Below are 26195 nucleotides of genomic sequence, written 5' to 3' on the forward strand. Positions count from 1 at the left end.
TGCACTTACAAGACGGGAAGTGATCTGGGATATCAGCCTTTCAAAGCAGGCCAGCGAAGCCAAGTGAGCTTCACTGATGTGCCGGCCGGTGAGTTTTAATCCCCACACAGGCCTCCATTCTTGACAGAATGAACTTTTTTTTTTCTCTTTTTAATTAAGACCTTACCTGTCCACATCAAAAGGCAACTCAGATTAGTCTTTTGATCTGCCTAAGCTCTTTATTACTGTATATGGAATATGTTAAGATTTCAGCCCAACAATGAATTATCTGTTTTGTGTAAATGTACGCTGCCTCATGTTCATAATCTGCTCCGCTCTCCAAGGCTGGCATTGACACAAGACAAAGAGACCGTCCGGATATACGACTGGGTCCTCAGCGGTGTGTATGTAGAGCAAAAGATGATGCTGAGATAAGGAGGAGGGAAAAAGGAAGCCATGGAGGGAAGAGACAATTATTTGGCTCCATTTGCTGAATCGGAAACTTCAATGAAACAATGCGCAGTGGAGAGTTGTGTGCAAAATATCCACGGTCACAAAGTCCAGCCACGCTTTTAAAATCCAAATCCTTGACACAGATGGATCAGTTTTACTTTTTTCTCTTTAGAAAAGCTGACAGTGAAATTATCCCAGAAGCAGACACAGGCTGTTAAATGTATTGGAATTATTTATTTTAGTCCCCCCAACCCCTCCCCACTCAAAAAAAAAGAAAGAAAAAGAAATGGCACATACAGTGAATAAAAGATATTACATTGCTTCTATGAAAAGTTCCTTTGTTAAAAAAAAAGAAGAAAAAAAAAGAGAAAACATTAAATTAAGAGCATGGCGAAGACATTAAGGTGTTATTACAACCAGCAGATGTATAATCTTGTGTTGTCAAGTCACACAGAGAGGACGGGTTTGTAAAAGTCTCTCAAGTTCAAATTCCATTTCATTTTCAATCATCACAATCTTTTTGCTGGATCAGTCTGGATGAGTCATATACAGTGCAAATGTTTGGCAGAATACAATAGGCCAGAGTGAAAGGCATCAGGAAGAAGCATTTGAGTTGTTTTTTTTATTTATTTTTTTAAAAACTGGCTTATTTTTCTGGTTTAAAGGCAGGAATCGTGGTTTTTACAGCACCCCTGAAGCTATAAGTTATTTTACAACTAAACACATATGAGCAAATTAAAGAACAAAATATTAAAACAAAACAAAAAAAGGTGTTGGGAAAAGAAATACTGTACAGCAAAACTTATACTGGAAATGTTGGCACAGAAAACAATAATAAACAATAATTGTCGTGTGTTGAATAAATGCAATGTTTCTGTTTGTCTGATATGACAATTGTAACTTCATTGTCCTGAACGGTGAATCATGCTGCATTGTTCTTCATATACCCTTTGTTGGAGGCAGGGTATATTTATCATTCATCAATTGATACCAAGTGTTTTGCTTAAACCCAAGTATTTGCAAGCCTGGCTTTTTCCAACCGTTCATTTTGCTGTCAGACGTATAATTTGATTCCTACTGACGGACTGGTGATGTTGCAGAGATTGTTACTGTTCAATGGCAGAGGTCGGGAAGTCTGCAAGAGCTGAGCTGATTAAAGGGAAACTCCGCCAACTTTACACATCAAAGTCTGTTTACAGGTCACAGGGAGTACTACTGTACACCCGAACCTCTGGCTGAACCGTCAGCGGTCGGGTTGCATTGTGGGTAATGAAGGTGCCAGATTTCGACAATCTTGGATAAAAAGTGTATACGTCTTCATCCGTAAGCTCTGATACAAAGATGCATTAGGTGAAACCAAACAAACATTCCTGACACGCTTCACTGTTAGTACCTGTATCATGACACATGTAAATGAATGTAAAAAGAAGCAGATATTAGTTAAGGACAGAGCACTTATTGTAGGAGCAGTTGACATCAACTTCGATCAGTTTTTTTAGAAAACTTAAAGAAACATTACCATTTAAATAACAACAGCTTTCGTATGTACACAGAGAAACTGTCTCCTCCAAAACTGAAAAAAATGTCAGACTAATGCACAGCCACTGATAACAGCTGACTGAGGAGAAAAGGACAGGGCTGAAGAAAAACATCAGGTGGCACAACAGCAAACAGTTGTGACATATACGACCAAAATTGTTGGCTTACAACAGTGTGGAATTTGCTTCTCACCTCCATAACAATATTTAACTTTTGTCTTGGTTCAACAGAAGTTTTAAAAGGTTGTCTCAACTTCAAAAACGTGAACTCAAAAAGAAAAAAATAGTTTTGAATTTGTTTTTCTTGGTTTAATTTTTTTTTTTACATAAATATTAGTCACTTCTATGACCTACTGTTACGAATAAAAAAAACAAAAAGGCACAAATATCAATTTTAGTATATGAACAATGATCTGCTAAGACTTAACATTAAAACATCTACAAAATGGTAATAAAAAACCAAAAACAAAACAAACCATAGTTGAAGTGAAGATATGCATGGGTAAATATAGGCATGGCATTGTTACTGTAAATGTCTTTTATTCTGAAAAGCGCAGTACTGTTTTGGTGCATTCACAGTGATCCTCTCTCAAATGAACTCCCCTCGGAAAGGAAGTGACTGAATGTTTTCCTGTTGCCAGCGGCAGCGCAGCCTGGCCAGCGGCGTGTCCCTCAGGTTTTCAAACTCGGAGAAGGCCAGCTGGTTGAGGATGTCATAAACTCCGGCCCTGGCAGCCACCTACCACAAAAATACATGAAATGTTAACGTGCAGGCAAAGCAGCAAGCCAGGCATTTTTTATCTATCCATCATGACCACACAAATGCTTTGACTGCCACTTTTTTCAGGTTTAAAAACATGTTATCTGATGGTTTTCTTATACATGGGAACAATAGGATTTTGAATACAACAGGAAGCGGTAAAAGAAGAAGTATTCAGATCTTTCGCTTCAGTAAAAACATCAACACCAGACAGATCTTATTTTACGAGCTGCTCATGTTTTGTGTGTAAAATCTTAATCCACAAGCCACAGCAGAAAATTAAGTGCAGTAAAATGGAAAATATGTCCAAAAATGCAGAAACGTTCAGTGCACAGCATCTGCAAGAATATCTACCCATAAGCTGCTTAAAGCATGAACCACATCAGTACCATCCCACACTGAAGGCTCATAGAAACTGTCTCCAGTCGTTTGAGTTCCTTATTTGATAAGTGCAAATAAGTACATGGACCTGATGATGTGGGAACATGTTGTACAATAATTGTAGGGTTGATGAACATGCCAAAGTGTCTTGAACCCCTACTTAAACCACACATGATTCAACTGATGCAACCCAGTCCATTAGATAATATTTCTCTGAGTTTAAAAAAATCATAAAATTGCAAACATATACCTAACAACCTCACAATTTCCCTTAAGTCCTGTAATGGGACAGCATTGGAACAACACCATTGACACTGTATATGTTACTCAGCTCGTCTGTGTCTTAGTCATTACTGAATGGATGAGAACAGAGAGCAACATGGCGAGGTCTTCTTTGGGGAGACGGAGTTCAGTGTTCATGCTAAGCACCAGGTCACGCTGACTCATGGCCTACTGGGGCTGTCAAACACCGTAGGACTAATGGGAAGCACCATGGACAACCAGAACCATCTGGCCATAAAGTCAAACAATACAAACAAATATAAACAAACCCTGCAGAAACTTTAAAGATTGAATACCCCATTAAAAAGTGCCACAGATGGCCCAGTTTACTCTGCAGGAGACACCTCCAGACACAGAGCTGCTCTGTGAAGTTCGGCCCCTTACATCTGATAAGAGACCATACAGAGTCTGTCAAATCTATTTATTTACATTGATCCATTTATCGATTTTCATATCACAGGCCCTTTAATAGCATTCCAGGTCATAGTTAAAAGAGCTCAAGCACGCAGGAAAGTTTTCTCTTCCAGCTTACACGCTCAGCTTGGAATCAATACAGAATGTAGCTGAACCACCGGCTGTTAGCGAGTCTCTAAGACCTTAGAAAACATCAAGGAATGACTCAGATGAAGGGATGTGGCCTAAAACGCGTTGCCAATTTAACCTCACCCTGCTGTCCTCGGGCAGTCGAAGAGTCTAGAAATTGTGGATCTGAGAAGAATGCCCGCGACGAGAAATGCTTAACCAGCGAGGTGAACAAGGGCATTATTTGGGGAAGCATACTTTAAAAGCATACTTTAAAAAAAAAAAAAAAAGAAGAAGAAGAAGAAGAAGAAGAAGAGCATGACTGTGGTTATGCTCTCGAGGCTGTGAGGTAATCCTGTATGAAGTGCTGCTCGGGATACTTTATAAAAATGCACCGTCAGGTTGAAGGCTGAGGAAGACATGCTGGAACAATGAACAGGAATAATAGTACCAAGATATCCCTTTCACTACAATGATTATAGCTTAGCGGGCCAGCTTTGTGCAGAAATAAACACAAGGCACCGCAGAGTGTGGTCTAGATTACCTACTTGCTGACCATGCAAAATCAAATCTTACAATAGATATCATGTAACAGTAAAACTAGTGCTTTGTAGAGTTGACTCCAACTTTAAAACCCTTCCCTCAGTCTTGTTAAGTCGTCTCTATGAATTAATGATGTGCAGCTATTGTCCTGAGCACATGCAACTGATGTGCCTTTTTGGTACATGTAGGTTTCGGTTTGATGTGTTCCTGGAAGACGTCCAGCTTTACTGCTCTGTAAAGTCTTTGGTGGGAATGAATAAGTGGGTGCAGGCTGAACCAGCAACCAGGAACAGCCATTAGTCAGCGGATGGGGCTCCCAGGAGAAATTCTGGATGTGTGCTGTTAACCTGACTCATCTACTCCGCAGCCCAGCTGTCTAAACAACGGATGTGTAAAAACAAATCACTAGCTGTCAAATGTCTGTTGGTTAAATCGAGGGTATCGAGAGTAAGTTGTTGTAGACTATAAAGAGTGACTGCATACAACCTCTGTGGGTAAAAGCTGAGAGTGTTGACATGGTTTCGTCTTCTCAAACTTTTTCAAACAATACTCCATCAAAATCTCTGTCTCCAATATTTGCCTGTTTTTAAAGCGGCTCTAAAAGACTCAGAGGACAGTTCCTTTAAACCGTGGTTTCACTTTATAGTCCTTTTTCCTAGAGATTCAGGCACTCCAGTGTTGGTTCTTCTTCCAACTCTGTCTTTAGCATGCTAAAATGCTAAGTTGATGCTGATGGGAATGTCATTAGTTTTGCGGGTATTTAATCATAAACCAAAGTATCTGATAACTGATCTAACAAAGTTATTACAAGTGACTGAAGGGAACATACGGGTCTGCCCCAAATTATCAATGGCAATCTTATGAATCATTTTTAAAATATCAAGTCAAAACCACAACTATGACTTCAGGTTTCATCCTCTGGGGACCATGAGTGTCTATACAAAAATTCAAGGAAATCCATACAATAGTTGTTGAGCTAGTTCTACAGTAAATGAAAGTGGTGGATCAACTCACCAGTGAATCAGGTGACTCCACTGTCTGGTTCTGGTTTCTGGTCCAGTCTCAGACTGCATTACCAGCTGATATTTATCAGTCTGTTTATTCAGCTCTGGTCACTGTGACTTATTTTTTTCCCCATCATTTCTATTTCTGGCGATGTGCAGTTGGACACTGACACGCCTGATAACAACAACAACAACAACAACATGCTGCATGCAAATTTAATAGGGATTTGGATTTGGAAAGATTATCAGACTTTAAGTCCTGTAACGCATACATCATTTAAATGCTGCCTCACCTGCATACATAGTAAACAAAAGTCTTGCCACATCCCTGGCACATTTTATGGGACACCAGATTGCTCATGTGGCAGAAATAACAGCTGCAGACAGCTGCACGAGATGTGGAAAGCAGAACATCAATGCATCTGCAAATTGTATAAAAGATCAGATCTCTCAGGTTACATTTCAGCATCTTTGAACTCTGAGCTTTGTTTGTTCGTCGTGAGATGGCACGCTTTCTGGGCGACAGTGAAGGAGAGCCGCCGTCGGAGAGATGCCTCGGTCTCCAGCTGCACTGAGGAGATCACAAACGCTCATTAGGCGACTGCAGCGGTGGGAGGGGCAGGGCAGCGAGGAGGCGCTGGTCATTCCCCACTGTCGGCTATCTCAAAGGCTGCACATACCTGGGCCGGTGGAGGGGGGACAGGGAGGCCTCTGTGCCACACATCAAAACAGCTGGAGTGACTGATAGGGTACCCCTCCTGCAGGCATCTGTGGTATGCACTGTACACAAGTCCTGCCATTGTGTAAAGGGCCACGTTTTGGATTAGCAAACATGGATTTCAATTCCAATAACTCCTCTGATGTTTCTGCTCTGATCTCACCACATAGCTACAAGCCCACATGGCTTAATGATGCCTGTGACAATATTTATCCAAAGGTGCACACAATGCGACAGCAATTGCACCATTTACTTAAATCATTTTTCTTCATGCTTTTGAGGATGCACTGCTGTATCGGCATGTGGTGGTCAGCATCTGCGTCCCAACTGACCAGCAGCAAAAAAAGGACCAAACAGATCAGGGGCTTCATATCAGCTGCGACTTGCTGCTGCCGTGCATGACTGGGGACACTGTGCTCCTGCTTTTAGTCAGTAGAGATCAAATTAGCCCATGCACACAAACATGCATACAGTCAGAGTGTGGGACGCGGGACAGGCTGTACTACTCAGGTCTGGCTGCGGTTGTGTAATCATGGCTTCAAATGCAAGACCAGTGACGGTGATGACCCTCAACCGCCGCCTCTGGCATGTGCAGTTTGTCATTAATGATCCTGCCACGGTCACTGGTGATAAGCTAATGATTGTGTCCTACGGGGTCGGTCGTGTTAAATTGGTTGGGCAGCTGCCAGATTCTGCAGCAACTGGGCCAGTAAACAAATCACATTTCTGATGGCAGCGAGGGGGAAATGTATCACAAAGTCTTCTTTTCTTTTTTTTTTCTTATTAAAAATCTTTGCAAAGTTTGCAAAGTCTTAATGGTTTTCATTTTTATCTAGTCATGCCTTGGCGCATGCTTTGGAGAGAAACAGTTCCTGGAGGAGCACACTGTGAACTAAATTCCGCTGTATTAATAATCTATGTACAGGATAGCCAGCAGCCTTCCTGTCAAACTGTTGGCAGCTGTAGAGCAATCAGCAGCACACTAGCTTTTCATTTCGAAAGCAGTGTGAGAGCGATCATGTGAGATCCACTTTGCTCTCATTTCAGTCTCTCCTCAACGTTTTTCCAGTGGAGGCAGAAGACATGTAAAAGTCAACGACACACCAGACGGTGCAGAGTGAGCGGGTGCGTGCAAAGTGTGCATCTAATACACAAAGGAAAACAAAACAAGAAACTTGGATGTTTGCTGTGCTCTCTGCAAATCTCATATGGGACATTAAAATCAATCGAAATGAAGATCTCTCTAGGATGACACCTAATCCTAACCCTAATGCCTAAGAGGCTGGTTGCCAAGGTAACCGTCTCACCTCACAGTGCGACAGCCTCAAATCAATTCCTACCCTCTGTAGGTAAATTGCAACGGAGGGACAATATATAATATATTATCCTTTTTTTATTATAATCATTGGTTATGCAAGTGCCTTTTCAGAACCTACACACCCTGCTATAATGGCCAACTCCTTGCAGGGAAGGTTACTTATTATATGTCCTTCCATGCGTTCTTTAGATTAAATATAAGCTATTCAAGCCAGCCCAGCTCTGTAAGTGTTATATTTTTCATTTGAATTGAAGCTATTCGCCTTAATCAAACATCATCTCCTACCTGTCTTCCTATACTTTCTTTATGCTTTGACAAAACACTGTGAGTGTGAATGGGTAAAGCAGAAAGTTCTGAGAGTTCAGGCAGCGACACACTACACAAGTTGATCTAACTTTAGGTGGAGTTGGTTAGCTGCAGGAGGAGACAGGATGCTGTCATTATGATTATCAGTAAGGCATTTATTATTGTCTGCAGCAGCTCCATGAAACTCTGAGCTCAGAATAGAGACAGGACGCTTATGTGATTCTGATGAGTTTTTCACATGAGTTTTGGCAGTGACTTAGCACCTCCATCCGGTTTCCACCACATTAATATTGCACTCTGTGGCTGATGATGAAAATGTGAATGTCTGGTCTCATCTGCTGCAGGATAGGCCAGAGGGTAACCTCTCTCGGTAGTTAATTAAACTTCTAGTACAGAAGGTCATTTTAAAATGTGCTTCCAGCAGTAACTACCCACTAAGCTGCGCCTCCCTCCAGGCTACAGAAATCTAAAAACCAGAGTCCAATACCCTGGTCAAAACAGATGTACAGAAATCTCATCACTTGATATATGATGGTACGCCCTGAGTGATGCTCTCTGTGCAGTTGATGGATGGCTGTGATGTAGCAGCCAGGTTAGCTATGTCCCTACAGACCTTCCCCGGAGGCAAAGTGGTGTGGGCACCACAATCTAAAAGGTGTGAGTGTTGTTGTCCTGCTCAGACTTGGACTCAGCTGTTTCAGGGGAGGCTGGGAAATTACAAGAAAGTGAAACACCCATGAGATGCCACGAAGCTGTCAATGACAGCCACAACACATTCACCACTGAGGTTTGGAGGTGCATATTAGCATAGTGATTATAATATAATAGCTAGAATAACCCAAGAAATTATCTAATAAACCTGACCTAACATAACGGAAAATAAAAGGAATTTTGTGTTTTTCAAAGTAAAAGCTCATATGTGAGGGATTGGGATTTTCAGCACTGAAATGTGTTGGGATCAGCTGACTCAGGATGTAATCTTCATAACAAGCACAATAAGCCTGATTTAGCACTTTGTCTACATCTCAAATACATTTCCTACTACACTCTTTCTCCAAGCAGTTTTCAGTCAGTACGTTTACATGACACTTGAAAAAACCGAATTATTGCCTTAATCCGACTATAACTGGACAACTGAAGTGCATGTAAACACCTTAGTCCGACTGAAATCGGAGTTGAGAACTCCGATTAAGACACCCAGATAATGCGATTGGAATTCGATTTTCTCCGTCATGTACACCTTAGTCGGAGTATAACTGGACAATGCGTGTGCGCATGCTCCACAACAGTAGAGACGGCACAAAGTGGAGCAGAGAAGCCGCCCGGCAAAGTAAAGAAAAAAACCCAACATCAGCGCCAAGTCAATGCATTTCACACAGCGCGACCAGCAAGAGTGTTTTTTTTTTTAAAAGAGAGAGAGAGAGAGAGAGAGAGAGAGAGAGAGAGAGAGAGAGAGAGAGAGAGAGAGAGAGAGAGAGAGAGAGAGCCCGTACCCTATTCTCAGCGCGCATCCAGCCCAGACTGGCGCGTCTGGTCGGGAACTGCAGTTGAGAATTTATTATTAAGTTTATAAGTTGTTTATATTCAGTTTTTTACGAGGTGACAGAGAAGTCAACAGGACAGGCGGCGTATTAACGCGCTGAAGCAACGGGTGACGCCGCATGAGGGGGCGGACCCCGTCAGTTATTCGGTTTTTTCAGTTGCATGTATATTGAGACAAGGACAGAAGTCCGACTTGACGCCAAAATCGAATTTTGAGCATAGCTCGATTAAGCTCTGCATGTAAACGTACTGAGTGTCTCTAAAATTTCAAATATATGAAAGGAGTTGCTTGTAGTGAAGAACTACAGAGAATTTCCAGCTGAATCTGCAGCTGCCCTCAGCTTTACGGAGGTTTATACTGAGTTTGAGGTCATTGTTGCTCAAATGACCCCAATTTTAGTGCTTCGGTTCAACCTCTCTGCTCTCGTGGCATCGTTTGCAGCTGCAGCAGGCAGCTGTAAAAAACCCACTGTACACCACCTGCTCAAAACCAAACAGACAGTTAGCGACAGGCTGGTGAAAATACTAGAGCAACAGATTCTCTATATCATCTAAAATTAGTCATGTGTCCTCGATGAGAACTGATCTTTTGGGTGAACGACCTGAACTGAACCACTTCCTGAATTGAAGTTTATTTGAGCTCTCAGTCATTTCCGAGCAAATACCCTGGGATACGGTGACTCAGTGATTCAATCCATCAATGCATTTGAAAGGGAGTGAGTTTATTGCTGTGAAAGGGATTCATTCAATAACTCAATGGCTTTGTGTGCCCCGGCATGAACAAATCAATGGCATTCAGGTCATTTCCTTTGCAGGATGAGTGTGTGCTTTCAATTATAGATAGGTACAATAGCAACACACATATTGGGGTTGAATAGTGAATAAAAGGTTGATTGATTTTGAGCCTTGAGTTACAGTCGTCAATTCAATGGCAGGAATCAGGTCTAGAATGCCAAGATAATGTGAAACAGAAATAGACTTTCATTAATTAATCTCCCATATTCAGCAAAGAAACTTTTAGAATATTAGGAATATAAATAGCGGTATGACACGTCAGTATTTGTTTTTGTGCAGATTTGAAGTTGTAGAACCAAGACAGACTTCTGTATTAAGATTTGTTTAGTTTTAGTGCAATGGAAGAGCAAAGAAGAGGTGACAAAAGTGCTACCTGGACGATAAAACACAAACATTTCCAGAACATACGATTTTTTTGGCCTTATGTTATGGTGACGAGTGTTTTCTGCTGCCTGGTTGACAGCTAAGTGCTCCCGCCCTCTGTGTGCATGTGTCTGTATTTTCTCATGGCATAACTGGGCCATTAGAGTCACTCTGATGCACCACATATATTTGCTATTCATAACAGGAAGAATATGCACCGATTGACCGCGCATATTTCTGTGACAATTGTTTTCACAGCCATTGTTCCAGTCTATTTTGGAATTCCACGTTTTTTTTCTTTGAGTTCATTCCACCTCAATAAAGACAAAAAAGAAGGAGGAGACGTTCGTTCAGTGACTTCCAAAAATTCCAGCCTCTTGGCCGTGTTTCTGAGCGGCGTCTGCTCGCAGATAAAGAATACAAAATGGCTGAGGAGCTGCAGGCCCAAGTCCAAATCACAACCAAGTGTTTAGAGGTTTTAGATACTAACTTAAAGGGATAGTTCAACATTTTGGCAAATTGGCCCATTGCCATAATCCCTATAATGTTAGTGTAAGCTATTTTTAGAATGGTCGACCCGAGCTGAGCCGCGAGCTGCTCAGAGCTACGCTACGGAGGGTCATGGGATTTCGAGAGATTTGTTTTCAAGGTAAATTCATGCAAAACAGCTGATGCGCATTCCTGTCAGGGGTAGTTTTTCGGCAATCAGTCTCTGTATTTGCCTCAAAAACAACTCCGTCTCGTAACGTTCTGTTATTATCTCATAGCCTGGTGAATGTGCAGGTCACAACTTGTCCACAAGAGCGTTTTGGAGTTGTTAAATTGTGTATTTGATGAGTTTGATGAGGGAAACCAAAAAATCCCACTAGCCTCCGTAGTGTAGCTCTGAGCAGCTCGCGGCTCTGCTCCGCCGTTCTAAAAATAGCTTGCACCAACAAATAAAGGTAATGAACCCACTGCAATGACTATAGGGGTTATGGCAATGGGACAATTTGCCAAAATGTTGAACTATCCCTTTAAAGACTACAAACAAAAAAAAGCTCATCCCTCAGTCTGATGAATATGACATATACACACCACAGGTTGAAGGTGGGCACCCAAGATTAGTGTCACCACCTCAGTATCCAAATGAAATATGGTTGCAATGTCCTCACGGTCACAGTGAAGTCAACTCACATCATTTCATCCTATTATTAGACACACTTGACTTAAGGCAGAAATGTGTCTCGTGAGGTCATAGTGACCTTTGACCTTTGACCACTAGATTCTAATCAGTTCATCTTTCAATCCGAGTGGCAACTTCGACACATTTTCCTCACGACCTTCCCGATACCACGGGAACAGGACGGATGGAGACTGGAAGCTGGAAACACAACGCCTCTGCCACTGCTGCTAAAGTTTTATGAACATAAAAAAATAATGATTTCAGAGGCTTCCTGAGGCTCTGTGCAAACTTCAACATAGCAAGAAGACAGCTAACACTTTTTAATTAACACCAAATGTTTATAAATATCCAGTAAACCAAATGATGTGGATTCGATGTGCCCCAAAATGAGTTTTGTCAAACAGCCAAACTGATTATTTTTTACCACTATCCGAGTTTAGCATAATGCAACATACAATTTAATTGCAGTGTGTGTGTGTGTGTGTGTGTGCGCGCGTGCGTGCGCATGTGTGTGGGTACTGCTTACAGACTACTCATTTGTTTGGAATGCACATAAATTCTCGACTTTACTGTAGGGGCACAGGTGGCCAAACGATTAATGTACCAACAAAAACACAGAGCCGAGACATTATGAAGTTCAGTGTGTGAAGAACCAGGCCACAATAGAACCAGAACCAGCTTGTAAATTCCTGGAGGAAAATCCTAATGAAACTCTGGTAACCGACTCACAATGTGCACAACTGGAGTATGAAAAAAAAGAGGGGGGGAAGGGAAAAAAAACATGTCCCTCGCATCCTGTTTCTGTTTATCACCGAGCCATTGACACACAGCATTGTGGGTAATAATACCTGCTACAATTTTAATGGAACTGCAATATCCTGCAAATCTTACACATCTACAGTGCAGATCCATTTAAATATGGCTCTGTGGCCGGGAATTTCATCATACTATACATTTTCCCCGATGACTGACTGTCTTTATTTGCATAAAATGTACCAGAAATGTCAGGTTAGAAATCATACATTTAAAAAAAAGTATATAGTAGAAGCCGTGAGCAGAGGTGGAGCAAAGATCTCGTACCTGTTCCATCCAGAGAGTGAAGGAGCGCTGCCAGGAGTCTTTCTTCTCTAGGTGCAGGTATGTGTTGAAGAGGATGAGGTAAATGTAGCGTTCCAGACACTGCAGGCTCCTCAGCAGCAGCTGCTGACACTCCTTCTCCGTCTTACCGCTTTTAATCTGAGAAAACAGATAAACAAAGGCTCGATTGGCATCTTAAGTGGGCACAACACATTTTTCCCCCATACGGCAACAACTGCTGGCAGCGGCAGACTTGTTACATTTTTTAACATTTGGACTGTGTGCAGTATCAACAACGGCGCAGTCATATGGGCCGTCTCCTGTGTGCTGTAGCAGTTTCAGCTTTTCTAATATCCTCCTGAACGTAGGCTGTGTTTGCATAAAGCTGGCCTTTTTTTGATAATTGAGTATTCAGAGAGTAATTGGTTTCACCGAGGAGGCAGTCATCACAATGTAATCTAATTCTATTTAAATCAAACTCAAATAAAAGTAAATGTTAAGCAAATTATACCAGCATTTAAAGAGACCCGAGGAGTTTGCTTTTATAAAAGAGTCTCATATTAATGTTGATGAATCTACGTTACCGACACTTGTTAATGGGTCAATTTTCGATAAATATATCGCTTTGTCTTTATAGTTATTTTGTTATTATTATTAGTGGTCGGCTCGCCCAGCATTTCCTACTTTCGGTTTCGCCGACGCTGCCCGGCGGGTCATGGGAATAACGCCGCGAATCGCCGTTTATGGTCGGAGGTACGACGATATCTGATCGTCTTCGAACCTCCGACTTTCATTCTTGATTAATGAAAACATTCTTGGCAAATGTTTTCACTTTCCTCCGACTTGCGCCAGGCCAAGAATTTCACCGTGCGCGCGGAGCCTCATGGGAAATGTAGTGTGAAAACACTTTGTTTTCCAAAACTCCTCGTAGTCTCTTTAAATAAACAAGTGAAGGATGTGTCAATAATCAAGTCCAGACCAAAAACAAATCACTTCAATAACTGTTGATCCTGAACAAGTACAAACTTGTCCACTATAAAAAGACACTGATCACTGAATATATTCAAAAGATTCACTGAATCTTAAATAAAAACACACCCACGACCTCCACAAATGATTATGTTGTGTCACACAATGACTCGACTCCACATCTGTATTAATCGTACAGTGAAATTCAACAGCTGAGGACACACATGGTGAACTCAGTGGCCACAGAAATCAGAGGTGTGTTCAGCTTATATAACATCCTCATTCCTACACTCTGTTTCCTCCTATTGCCCGTCCACTTCCGTGGACATTATTTATGCTTTAAGTGCCAACATCACGCTGTTTAACTCCCTAGTCTCCCTTATGGCATCAGCTCCACCATGCATGATAGTAACACATATCGTGTGCATGTTAAAAGCCCTGACTGGTCTGACTGTTACAGCACACACAGTACCCCACAGAGCCCACCACAACAAACAGCATCTTTATAAGCATTACCCATTCTCACTCTGTCTCTTTCTCAAACCACATGATAGAGAGGAGTAATTAAAAGGTACAGCTACAGTAATTTAGATTAAACCTCAATGGTTGTTCATTTTAAAAAGTTTTCTATTGCTCTTATGCTGAAAGCAGCCAAGCTGAGGGACTAGAACTACCCAGGGGAGAAACATTTCAAATTTATCTTTGCAAGTTTCACATCATTTATTTCAAAAGAGGACCGTGCTGTCAAAACACAATGCTCCGCTAACTTAATTTATGCACTACTGGAATTGAATTGAACATCTGTAGCCTGCAGATGAGTTGGCAGTGATGCTCTTCCCTCGCAGCAGCCATTTTGGAATTTCAAATGAAAGACTTATAAGCAAACATTTGGAAGACAAAAAAAAAGTAGGAAGACAATTTTTTTTACCACAGATAACATGTTTGACTAAATACACAAATACACAAACATTAACATCCATATTAACTCTCCCCTCTCTTCTTTGCTGGCAAGATGTTCAATGGTAAATCCCACTGGTCAGGATCTCTAGAACGATGCTATAATTCCCTTTATCGTTATTCAAAGACATGATAACAGCACGTACCTTCAACATTACTAATTCACTTCTACAGGAGGGAGAGGAAAATCCATTACAAGTCAACATTGGATACAAGATTGCTAAAAACGTTTATTTCAGCCTACATCAAATTATGGTGCATAAATCAAAATTTCAGTCATGTAACTTTGCAAAAAGAGTGGAACTTAGCAATGATTCAGTTCTGTAATAGCACTATTACATCCCACTTCTCATCAAGAGGTATGCCATTGAGTTTCTCTTCAATTATAGGCTTTGAGCAGCACTGAGGTAAATGCAGACAGGCTTTCATCAATGTGGCAAGTCAGTGTCAAGATGTTTTTTCCTTTTTTTCCCCTTCTTTTTTTCTCCTTTTTTATTTTTTTTGATTGCTTGGAGCCTTGAGCACTTCCAGGCATCAAGCGACAAGGTCTGCCATCCAGCTGTGTGTCTGTGTGGCGGAGTGTGGATTGGATAACATGTCAACTGGGGTTAAGAGAAAGTAACAAGTGGAGACGAGGTGAAGAACCGCTAAGTGGACTGTCAGCAGATTTCAGACACTTTCCCAGGAGATTGTTGATTGTGCTGAAGTGAGAATTCAACAAATTGTCTCCGTTTTAGTTTTAGAGAATAAAACTGATTTAAAGGTGATCCACTCACCGTCAGTCAAATATCAGGGAAGTCTGTGAGAGCCTCGGGGTTTGCACAAAAATAAAGTTTACAAGGTAGGTGGGCTAGCACTCAAGGTAATTTGAAATGTGCACAACACACCATAATACGATCATTCCAGGGCTGAATGACGCAACAGAGAGGGAGGGGTGGGGGGGGGGGGGCGAGAGGGGTTTCCTGTCCATTCCCAAACAGCCGTAGTTGGATCCCAATTTTCCAAGCATCTGCAGCAGAGCGGAGGAGAAACTACACCTAGCTAAACAATGGACGTGCTGTCTGTTGTCCATCAACTCTCCCAGAGCGGAGAGGAAGGAAGAAAGCATACACACACACCTAGCGTTTCATAATCTCCCTCAGTTAACACAGACCGCGGGGTGGGAAGGGCAGGGAGACGGTGGGCGAACCCGATCTCCCTCTCTGCCCTGCACCCCCAGGAGGCTTTCAGCATTTCATCTCATAGCCTGAAAACCTACGGTGCCAAAGCCTGGCAGCTATCTGTGCAAAAGCCAAACGCAGAGCTCACACATATATATATATATATACACACACACACACACACACACACATAACCACCCCCCCCCCCCCCCCCCCCCCCCCCCCCCCCCCACACACACACACACACAGGCTCAGTTTACAAAGATTACATAATTCACACCTCCACAATCTGCCGAACCCTAATTCTGCGGTTACCATCTGTCTGTCTACATCGACCGTGCTTCATGTGCAGTTGAGCGGCCTCTCGTGCACTCTCAGAAATTCCTTCAGAAAACAATGTTGGGGAAGATGTGGTGAAGAAACCAAGTAAATTTCTTCCACTCCATGTAAAGGAGACAGCCTTGAAAGATTTGGATTTAAGTGGATTACATTTTCTTAAATTCTGGCCCAGCCCTGTAGCTATTGTGCCGATAATAATATCCACAAATCTAGTCCATGTTTCAAAAAAGAAATCTCATACTTGTTCTATTATGATTATTATAAGATTTATGTTCTTTTTTTTCTACTGGTGGATTCATTAATTTTTAAAGATAAAGTTTCTAGAAGGTTGAAGAAACAAAAGTTCTTACAAGAACTGGAAAACTGGAGCATCCTCTCATCTTGCATGGCCTTTCAGAACAAAGGAGGTGACTCATCAGTCCTCGCTTGTCATCAAAGGTGAAGGCCATTATTCAGCCAGCCCCTGAGGTGTGATAATGAATGTGCTCAACTTTGCTCTGAGGTGGGAAGACCGGCCAAATACAGACCACATACCACTGCTGAGAGAGTCCGGGAATGCTGGCCGGCTTAGTATATTCCTCTAAGCAAGGACAATGTGAAAGAGAGAGCGGTGGTTAAGAAAAAGTGGAGGCAGGGCGCGTTATCGCTGCACAGACACTCATGAGAGCAGGGACTGGAAAAACCTTATCTATCTCTCCTCAATGCAAGCACTTCAGATGGAAAAGGAACATTTTAGTGGTTCCTGTGAAGGCAGAGCACACATAAAGACGAAGGGAATTACTCATCACTACATCAAAAGCATTGCCAACCGCAGATGAAGGCTACGCACAGACGGACCACACAAAATTCACAAATAAATGAAGTTCTAAAACAGCTTTTCTTAAGCCATCAGCCAATGTCGAACAGATGAAATATTTGCTGGAGCATGAAATTGACGTGTGAATGGGACAAATGACCATTGGGAGATACGCTAATGCTAAACAGCTTTTTAAAGCCTCTTTTACTTTTCTTATTGGTCAAAAAAACAACAAAAAAACCCAACAACTCGCAAACATCAGGCTTTTATCAGCAATAAGAAAGGAGAAAAATCAGCATTCACTCCTTTAAATGACTGTAGACTAGTCACATGCAATCATCAGATCTGGCATTGATGTAAACAACCTGAGTGAAGATGCTAATTAGCTCTGGTTTTCTGTCACTTGAAAAAACGCAGTAGACAGACACAACAACACACAATAACAGATAATAGGGTCTCAAAGGGAGTCTTCCTCTTCTCCTTCTCCTCATGGGAGTCTATGGCAGTACCTACAGCCGTACAAAGAAAAGTTTTGAACTTTAGTATTCAGGTTATTATGAAAATAATCTATTTCTTTGCAATGCACCTTTGTTTGTAAGTCACACTGATATGGATTTGATCTTTATCCTTCCTCCTTCTTTATTCTTTTCAAAGTACAAGTGCTGCAGGCAATTCAAACTTCAGTTCTCTGTGACAATCTCTCTCTTCATGAAAGTAAAATTGATTTTTATTTGCACAATCTGAGAAAATACTATATATACTTTGCAGAAACCAAACAAATGCACACAATTCTTGTTTGGGAGTGATTTAATACCACCCCAGGCAACTGTTTCAGTCTCTGTCTTTTAATCCAAACACGTCAGACCAGGTTCAGACAAAAACTTCACAATAATCCCCGGACAAGCGTCACAGCCTGCAGCCTGCAGGTGTAGGTGTATTAAAGATAAACACCACCCACTTATGAGACACACTACTTGACCTGTGCCCATGTCTTGTGTAAACACGGACGCTGTGTGTCATAAGGCTCGGTATACAAAGGTCCCACATGTGGCCCAGTCGCAGGGCCTTGATGTTAAAGGGTAAAAAAGGTCAATTGAAAATCTTGCCTTGCGTTTTAATAACTGCACACAGAGAAAGGAGACAAGAATCGTGTATGTGCTCGACATTCATCCGTCCATCTGTTCATCGTCTATACAACTAGTGTGCATGTTCAGATTCTGATTCTTTATCTGTCATTTTACATGCTAAAAACACAGATAATGAAAAGTGTTTCACAGGACCAGTGAGATAAAAAGTTAAAAGAAGACAATAAATAACCTAAGAACCAATATTAGGAACTAAAAACCTATATAATAAATAAATAAATATCCCATCCAGGCATAGGGAGAGCATGCAAGCTCCACAAAGAAAAGCCCCAGGGGATCAAAACTACAACCTTTCTGCTGTTACGCAAGAGTATCAACAACTTTGTCTCTGTGCTGCCCAGCATTCACACAATCTGGCTTATTTACAGTCTAAAATCGCAGCAATGCTGTCAGCGCGCGCTCCTCTGTCATACACAGACTGACAGCTTGTCAGTCAGTTGCTGTTGGCTTGCGCTATTGATTTATCAAATCACTGCCATTTTGCTCAACGGGTTGTTCGAAGGCACCAGCAATCTGTCCGTCTCCGGCAGTGAATTGCTCAGAAGCCATTTTCCATGTGTGCGCTGACAATGCATACTGACATCTCACAGGACAGTTTGTCATATTGCCTCTCATCTCTAACACTGAAGAGGCAGACACAAAACCATCAGAGCGTTTGAAAAGGATTCGTACGTCAACAGACAGAAGATCCAGAAAGTCATTATTGGGCGTGCCAGCTCTTTTTCTTCACATCTTTAAATTGGTCTGGAGCATATAAATCATGTGTTAATGCCGTGCAGTGGGTGTTTTGAACACACACCAGCCCCACTCAGCCGCCAGCCTCTGTATCCCTGCTGCTTGGACGATCCATTGGCTGTAGTTTTTGCAGTGTGTCTGGTACCGTTGGCACTAATCTGCTCTTAGTGCCACCCATGCAGCCAGCTGAGCTTGTTGCATCAGCAGCCGCTAAGAGAGAGCGCTCTGATTGGCTGGGAATTAGTACAAAAGAAAGTGAAGACACCAACAGGCATGAAAATGGTGCGCTTTGTTTTGCAGCATCTTAGCACAAAGCTGAGACTGACAAGTACAGAGTACTGTCACCTTGAGAAAACAGATTGATGTGATGTGATATAACAGCCAATTCTTGTTTTTTCAACTCTTCATTTTCTAATATAAAATGTCAGAGCTGTGTTTGCTTCAAGAAGATATTGAATAAAACTCAATCTTAGCACGTCAGTACTGATACTTTTCAAATTGAGTTAAATAAGGATGAAAAGTAATGCAGAGCTTCTGGAGGGAGCATCGCAGTTTAATCCCTGAATGGTGCCAGACAAGTGCTGAGGGTCAACCTTTCTGTGGGCTCATGTGAGTGAGGAGGACAGAATGTGAGAAGTGCACATTATGGAGAGGACTGTGTGCTTGACATATGGTGCCAATTACCAGCTGATGGGGTTGTCGAGGTAAAAAGGCCAATCCATATTGGCCCTTCCCACCCAGGTCTGCACAAGCAGCCATTCATCAGATTCTACAAGAACACCTCCCACCCAAATCCTAAACCAAACCCCAACCTGTCTGGAGTGGACAGGCAGCCTACACATGGCTCCTTGACTCAATGTACAGACGACTCAAAGTCAAGTATACATGCTGATTTTCAGGTAGGTTCATTAAGTAGACCCAAACCAGGGCCCAACTGCAATTTCTGGAGCTATTTTTACTTTTCCATCCAGTGTGACGTTTGTCGGCGAAGTTAACAGATGCAACGTTTCAAGAGTCTGTAACTTCAATGACAATGGGTCAGTGTAGCCAACAGTAATAAGGACTGCTTAAAGATGAACTTCACTGTTCCTCTTCCTATAAACACATAAAATACATTTCATTAAGTTAATGATCTATAAATCAAATCAGACTGAGCTGCCTGTCTATGTTAGCATGCTAAAACAAGACAAAAAAGACACTACAATTAGCAAGCAAGTTTAATCTTTAGCAGCTGTAGGATTTTAGCCTAAATCTGTTACACTTAGCATGCTACATTATTGATATTCCCTTGCAGATTTCCCTTTTTAATGCTAAGAAGCTAACATTGCCATATTTGGGTTGTGGAATTTAAATCCGAACATGACTCAAAAATTACACAACCATCTCACTATCAAGGATAATCTCCAGTAACTTGTTTACAGGAATTATTCATTTGGACCCTTAATAATATTCAGATCGAAAGACACTTTGTCTCTTGTGCTCATTTCCAAATCAGTTGTATATAAAAAAAATATACACAGTGTTTTGTCATGAAGGGGATAAATTATATAATATGAGGCAGCATGCACACTTCCAATTTCACTCTACATTAGGAACCATCTCCTCAAATAATTTGGGTCCTGTTACGTGCTGAGGGAAAACATTGTTTATTCTCAGCTTGTAAATAATGGACTTGCCTCCCAGTGTTTACTGAATTTTAGCTGTTGGTTAAATTTCCATTTAAAAATTGTTCTGGCTGGACCGCAACAGTGGGGCTAGCTAATGCAAATATTCATGACTGTCTGACTGACTGATGATAGTTGAGTGATCATATTTTGTTCCACAGTCTGTTTCAGTTGAGGTAAATAGAGCCCCGGTTGCTTTTTGAGGAAATACATTTTCTGAAAACTGTTATTATGAATAACCGCATGCACAGCATGAGATACAATACAAAAAAAAAACAAATATTCTGTTGCATTTAACTTTCTCTGTGTGTGAATGTTTTACAAGTTTTACAACTTTAAAATGGCTTGGAATCTAACATTTAGTTTTATTGGTCTGTGTTTCAGTCACGCATCACTGTTTCTTCTTATTTGGTCCATTTCTATAAAACAGAATGTCCTATTTCAAGCTTTGCATCTGTCCCTATGAAGCTGTCTGACTCTGATTAGAAACATGAGTTGGTTATTGTTGTTCTACATACTAATATTAGTGGTATTAAAATCTTTGGCTTCTGTATGTGTTCATACCGCAGATGGTGGAATGTGTTGGGGTGATAAAGTACATGAACATGTTTTTTAGATATTCCTCTGGATTGCATGGAAGTAACCAGCATATGTATGTTTTTCTACGTTGGAGCCATTTTTCTGAAAGCCCAACCATCCACCCACCCTGTCTGCCGCCTGCCAGGTTGGCCAGTAGCAAAGCAATCAAAGTTATATATCATCTGGCTTCAAGCTGCAGAACTGATCTTTATGGATCAAGATAGTGCCCAAAACTCCTTTTTCAAAGGAGCAGGGAAGCCATGTAGCAGCCAGTGGGAGAAGGGGACGGAGATGCCTTTATGTTAATGGTTTCTACAGATTCCAATCCTCTGTCTGTCTTTTTCCAGTCTCTCAGCCACACTACACTGATTAAATCATGAAGCTGAGGTTGAGGTGGATTTTAGGGGCAAGCGGTGTCAATCCACATACACTGTAAATGCAGATCTGCCATCGACCAATCAGTCCATCTAGCCAAGGGCTTGAAAATGAATGTGAAAATGTCATCATCAAATGACATCACAAGCAAAGTCTTGCGGATTATGATCTCTATCAGAATACAGACTAAACCTTCCTTGAATATCTAACAGCTCCAGTCTCCAAAATAATATGGTCTAACACAAAAATGAGCCTCAAAATAATCAAAAACTTTGGGAAGTCAATGGTCAACATCCGTTTAACTAGAAAAGGCCAATTTCTCAGACAAAAAAGACAAGCAAAAACACATCACGTGTCTGCTGAGCAGAGATTACAAAAGCCACAGGAGGAGACAGGGCTCATCAACTTAGCCTACACAGAGACTGGAATATCTGCCCACATTAACCACACGCATTATGGTACATTCTGTACGTGCACATGCCTGGCAAAAGAGCACATTGAGGCTCCCGCTGAGAATCAATCATGTACTGAGCTATCAAAATATCTTGTGCATAAAAACCCAACACTGGGGTCTTAAAATGGTACTGGTCTGGGATCTACTCATAATTGGACAGTCAATAATTCAAAACACACTGCTGCTTTCCTCTAATCAAATTTGTACTCTTGGCTACCAATTCCATTTTATTTGTGGTGAATAGAAATCAAATTTATTGATGGTTGTCTTTTGTCTCATGAGGGAGCCACTTTCTTTATTGATGTGATGAGTAGACCATGCTGTCTGTTAGCCGCACTACAGCGAGGTCAAATGCTTTGGTCCAAAGGGAAATTTCTCACATAACTATGGATGTATTGCCATGAAATTTGGTGCAGACAGTCCCAGTGGATGAGATCTAAAGAACTCAATGCTGCAACCACAAATAGCATCATGAACAGGTCAAAGTTTCCACATGGAACAGCTGGACTGGGTAATTAATGCTAATATGAAATTTAAACATGCTACATTAACAGGTTACCATGCTCAGTGTTGACATGGTAACAAACTAAACATTACTCACTAAATGTTGGTATGTTAAAGCAGAAGTGAGTGATATATTTGTGTTAATATAAGTCTTAAATAGTTATATCTTCCGACAGCAATCACTTACATAGAGTGTTTGGACCGAAACACGGGTCTGTTAGTCACTCTGCTCTGCTCTGAGCCGAGGAGAAAACATTTATCGTATCCTACAGTTTTTATCCAATGAGGAGAGAGAACGGCATGCAGGGCTGTGTGTGCAGCCAAGGGACGCCGTGAATGTGGCGACGTAGGGACGAGGACTGTTATGGTGCGTTCAAGGAAACTCGTAGACTCGTGTTTTTCCGTCCTGTGAAGTTGTATCAGTTTGATCTGGTAGGAGTTCACGGGTCGGAAGTTACGAGTGGCCGTTATAGTGACTTTCACAGGTAAAACAGGTCGGAAAAACACGAGTGGGTTGCCTGGAACGCTACAAAGTCGTAAGTTGTGACTTGAAGCTGTAATTTACGATTTCAAAAGCCTGCCTGGAACGCAGCATTAGCGAAAACGACCGGATCACTCACTTCTGCTTTAACGGTATTTGTAAGAATGCTAAAATAAATACATGTAAAAAAAAAATTCATGTAAAACGTTGACATGTTAATTTGCTAAAAACAAACAAAAAAAACACTATAGGCCTATGCTAAAATATATATATATATATTACAAGCTAAATATTAGCACGTTAACACCATGAATCCTAAAAAATATGATGAATTAACAAACACTGACATGCTAACAAGTTAATACGCTACATATTATATCTAATCTTGGGGCTGTGAAATGAGCGCAAAACACATAACTGGTGTATTGGTGGGGATGTAGAAGTCATTTGCTAACAATAGTCTATTCAAATAAACAAAAAAAAAACAATAAACTGAAAGTCACTCGAAGTAAAAGGGAGTTCCTGACAATATAAATATTCATAATAGTAAATCTAAGCAACAAAATAGCCTTTTGTGTTTATATAATTCATGTTGTGTTTGAGCTCCCAATCAGTAACGCTGGTGATATTGATCCTTTTTGACAGTTTCACTCAACAGAAACTGCAGTAACAGTTCTCGAGAGTTTTTTTTTTTTTTAGGTCATTTTAGGTTTCTCCAGTCAACTGAATAAATATACCACAATAATGAATTTTTTGTTCTGTGCTTCGGCTTTTGACAGCATCTCATCCGCACTTGTTGCTATTTTTGAGCCAATTTTTCTGTTCTGTTACCTTCTGTTACCCTTTTCTCGCTCTGGCATAGAAGATGATGTTGCCATTCTTAATCCTGCCTAAGGTTTTGATTGGCTTGACTGTTTTTTTCCAACCAAGGAGACAGCTGGCAGTGACGACAACACCCCCAGATGTACTTGAATCATAGAGATGTGGGCAGTGAAATGAAGGTTTGGAACCAGGCTGCTCTGGCACCACCCTGAGACATGACTTTAATATATATTTTTTTTGCTCTTTTAGTCAAACAGATCCTATAATAAAAGTTGTCTCTATTTTTCAACATCACACAATTCTTTTTCTCCAGGGTTAGCCTAGATATAGACTTTTCTCTATCTTTAGTCTGACCTCTGAATACTTACCGGTGGGTAATAGAAAGAGCAACACATGGATTTCAAAATCGTAGCAGCTGCCTTTGTCAATCTATGCAATGTGTCAGGCCATGAACTCTACTTAATATTCATGAATAACTTCTGGGATGCTTCTTATCAGAATTCCAATGCCAACTCATGCAAAATCTTGTCTCATTACAATTATTGCAATACAAGAATGAAGAAAGAAGCCTCATTGTGAGCTGTTCCTGTAGGATAGAAAAAAAATCCCATTTGACAAGGCAGGCCTGAACGCTCTTTGCTGACTGTGTGAGCTGTTGGAACTTTGAGAGTAGTTATGGTGTCGTTAACACGGGATTCATCTGTTGCTCAACTGTCCTCACGTATGAAACACGGCTTCCCCTCTGGAGCATTACTGAAAGTGCAATTCCTGGAGCAACTCAGCCCAGTCACGACTTCTGCATATCCCACATGGCTGGCATTTAAGTCACTTCCCCACTGGGATTGGATTCCCGTAGGTATTTGTTCTGTGCCAGAAGCTAGCTAGTGTGAAAGCTTGAGACAAAAAAGGTGGACCTTTCCCTGGTGAAATGATTTGAGGCTTAGCAGCAACCGACAGATAGTATGACCAAAGCCACTGGGGGTATGCTTAAACACTCGTGCACGGTTTTAGGGGTAGTTATTCCTGGTCTGTGGGCCTCGGGCAATGACAGGTTTAGTGTGTGGGGGCAGGAAATGGCAACCCTCAGACTCAGCCAGGTCTGAAGCGCTGTTCGTGGGGGCCAGTGGTTAAGAGGGAGGCAGGGGACGTGAGGGAGGTCAGGGCAAAGGGCAGGCCAGGGCAGTGCAGTTATTCAGGGTAAAAGAGGACAGACGAGGTGGCGATCGTATCGATTTCTAAAGCGGTCAGTATGCAGCGAGTGAGGCAGAGCGTGAGAGCTTGTGAAATAAACACACAACATTATGCTGTGGCCCACAGAGATTAGTCTGTTAGAGGTCAAATGTATTCTAAACACAATTGTGCAAAGCCATAATATTCTAAATATTCAAATTAGGAAATACCTCACTAACAATGATCACAACACTTGCCAAGACTAATGCTGTGAATGTGCCATTCTGCGTTCACATTCAAGTGAATTTTGTTATGATATAGTGTGACCAGTTTATGGTGCATAATGCTAACTTAAGATTTCTATATTGTCAGTTCATAAAAAAAGTTATAATACACCCTTGAAGCAGCACTGGCACAGATTGGAGGCTACAGTGAGTTGCTATCAGACAGGGCTAGCTAGTTAGCATGCTAAGGACACGTTGGAGGGAAGACTTAACATTGCGGTTGTTTTCAAACGCTGAAAACAGTCTTTGATGAGTGAAGGAACCACGTCTAATGCTGAACCTGCAAAGTTTCTTCTAGCCTGGTGAGGGAACAGCTGTCGATGCTAACATCGGCTACAGAGAAATAGCAAAAAATTCCTTAAAAATATTTAGCGTGAAAATCATTTTTGGGTTCTAGTTATTGTCATTGTTCAATAAGACTCTATTACAGCAGCTTCGGGTGTTAATTAGGGCAAAACAATAAGCACAGGTAAGTCAGCAAACTAAATCTGCAATCTCCATCTTTGATTTAGCTGAAAAACTACTTAGCAAATTGAACTGAATAACAAAGCTTTTTTTTTCTTTATTCCTTTTCAATTCTGAGAGGGATACTTAGTTCGAAAAATTGTCCAATTTTCTAATTAAGAGTCCAATTTGTCACTAACAAGGCTGCTGATGATCTCATGCTTATTAAAACGGCAGTGGTCCATTTTTTTAATTAAACGATAGGCTAGATGAATTAGATGTAATCAGAAGACTCCCAGCAGCTAAATTGCATTCATCATTGTTTTTTGAGAGATGGACATGTGACATAAGAACAGAAAACGGTTCTGGTTCATATGAATATCATGGGCAGCTGATCCAAGGAGATCCAACAACACCACATGTAGCCTATACCTGCCCACGGTGAAAGGGCAGCCAATAAACAGGTTTAACAAACAAGAGACAAATCAGGACCAGTGTGTACTGTGAATGTGAGTGAAATGGCAACGGAAAGTCATTCAGTGCAGATAATTACCAAAATTAAGTCAAACAT

At 41.3% G+C, this 26195-nt stretch overlaps 1 protein-coding gene across 1 annotated transcript in view; it reads right to left on the reverse strand.

Moving 5' to 3' along the window:
• Positions 1-743: 743 nt before the first annotated feature.
• pald1a (phosphatase domain containing paladin 1a) overlaps positions 744-26195 on the reverse strand; it is a 54729-nt gene continuing 29277 nt past the window's right edge. The window contains exons 20-21 of the mRNA XM_083994887.1: positions 12750-12905; positions 744-2709 (exon numbers count right to left, since the gene is read on the reverse strand). Coding sequence (XP_083851013.1) covers positions 2560-2709; positions 12750-12905 — 306 coding nt within the window. The 3' untranslated portion in view covers positions 744-2559. The remainder of the gene's footprint in view (positions 2710-12749; positions 12906-26195) is intronic.

The sequence above is a fragment of the Trachurus trachurus genome (genome assembly GCF_905171665.1).
Source record: "Trachurus trachurus genome assembly, chromosome: 19".
NCBI classification, from domain to species: domain Eukaryota; kingdom Metazoa; phylum Chordata; class Actinopteri; order Carangiformes; family Carangidae; genus Trachurus; species Trachurus trachurus.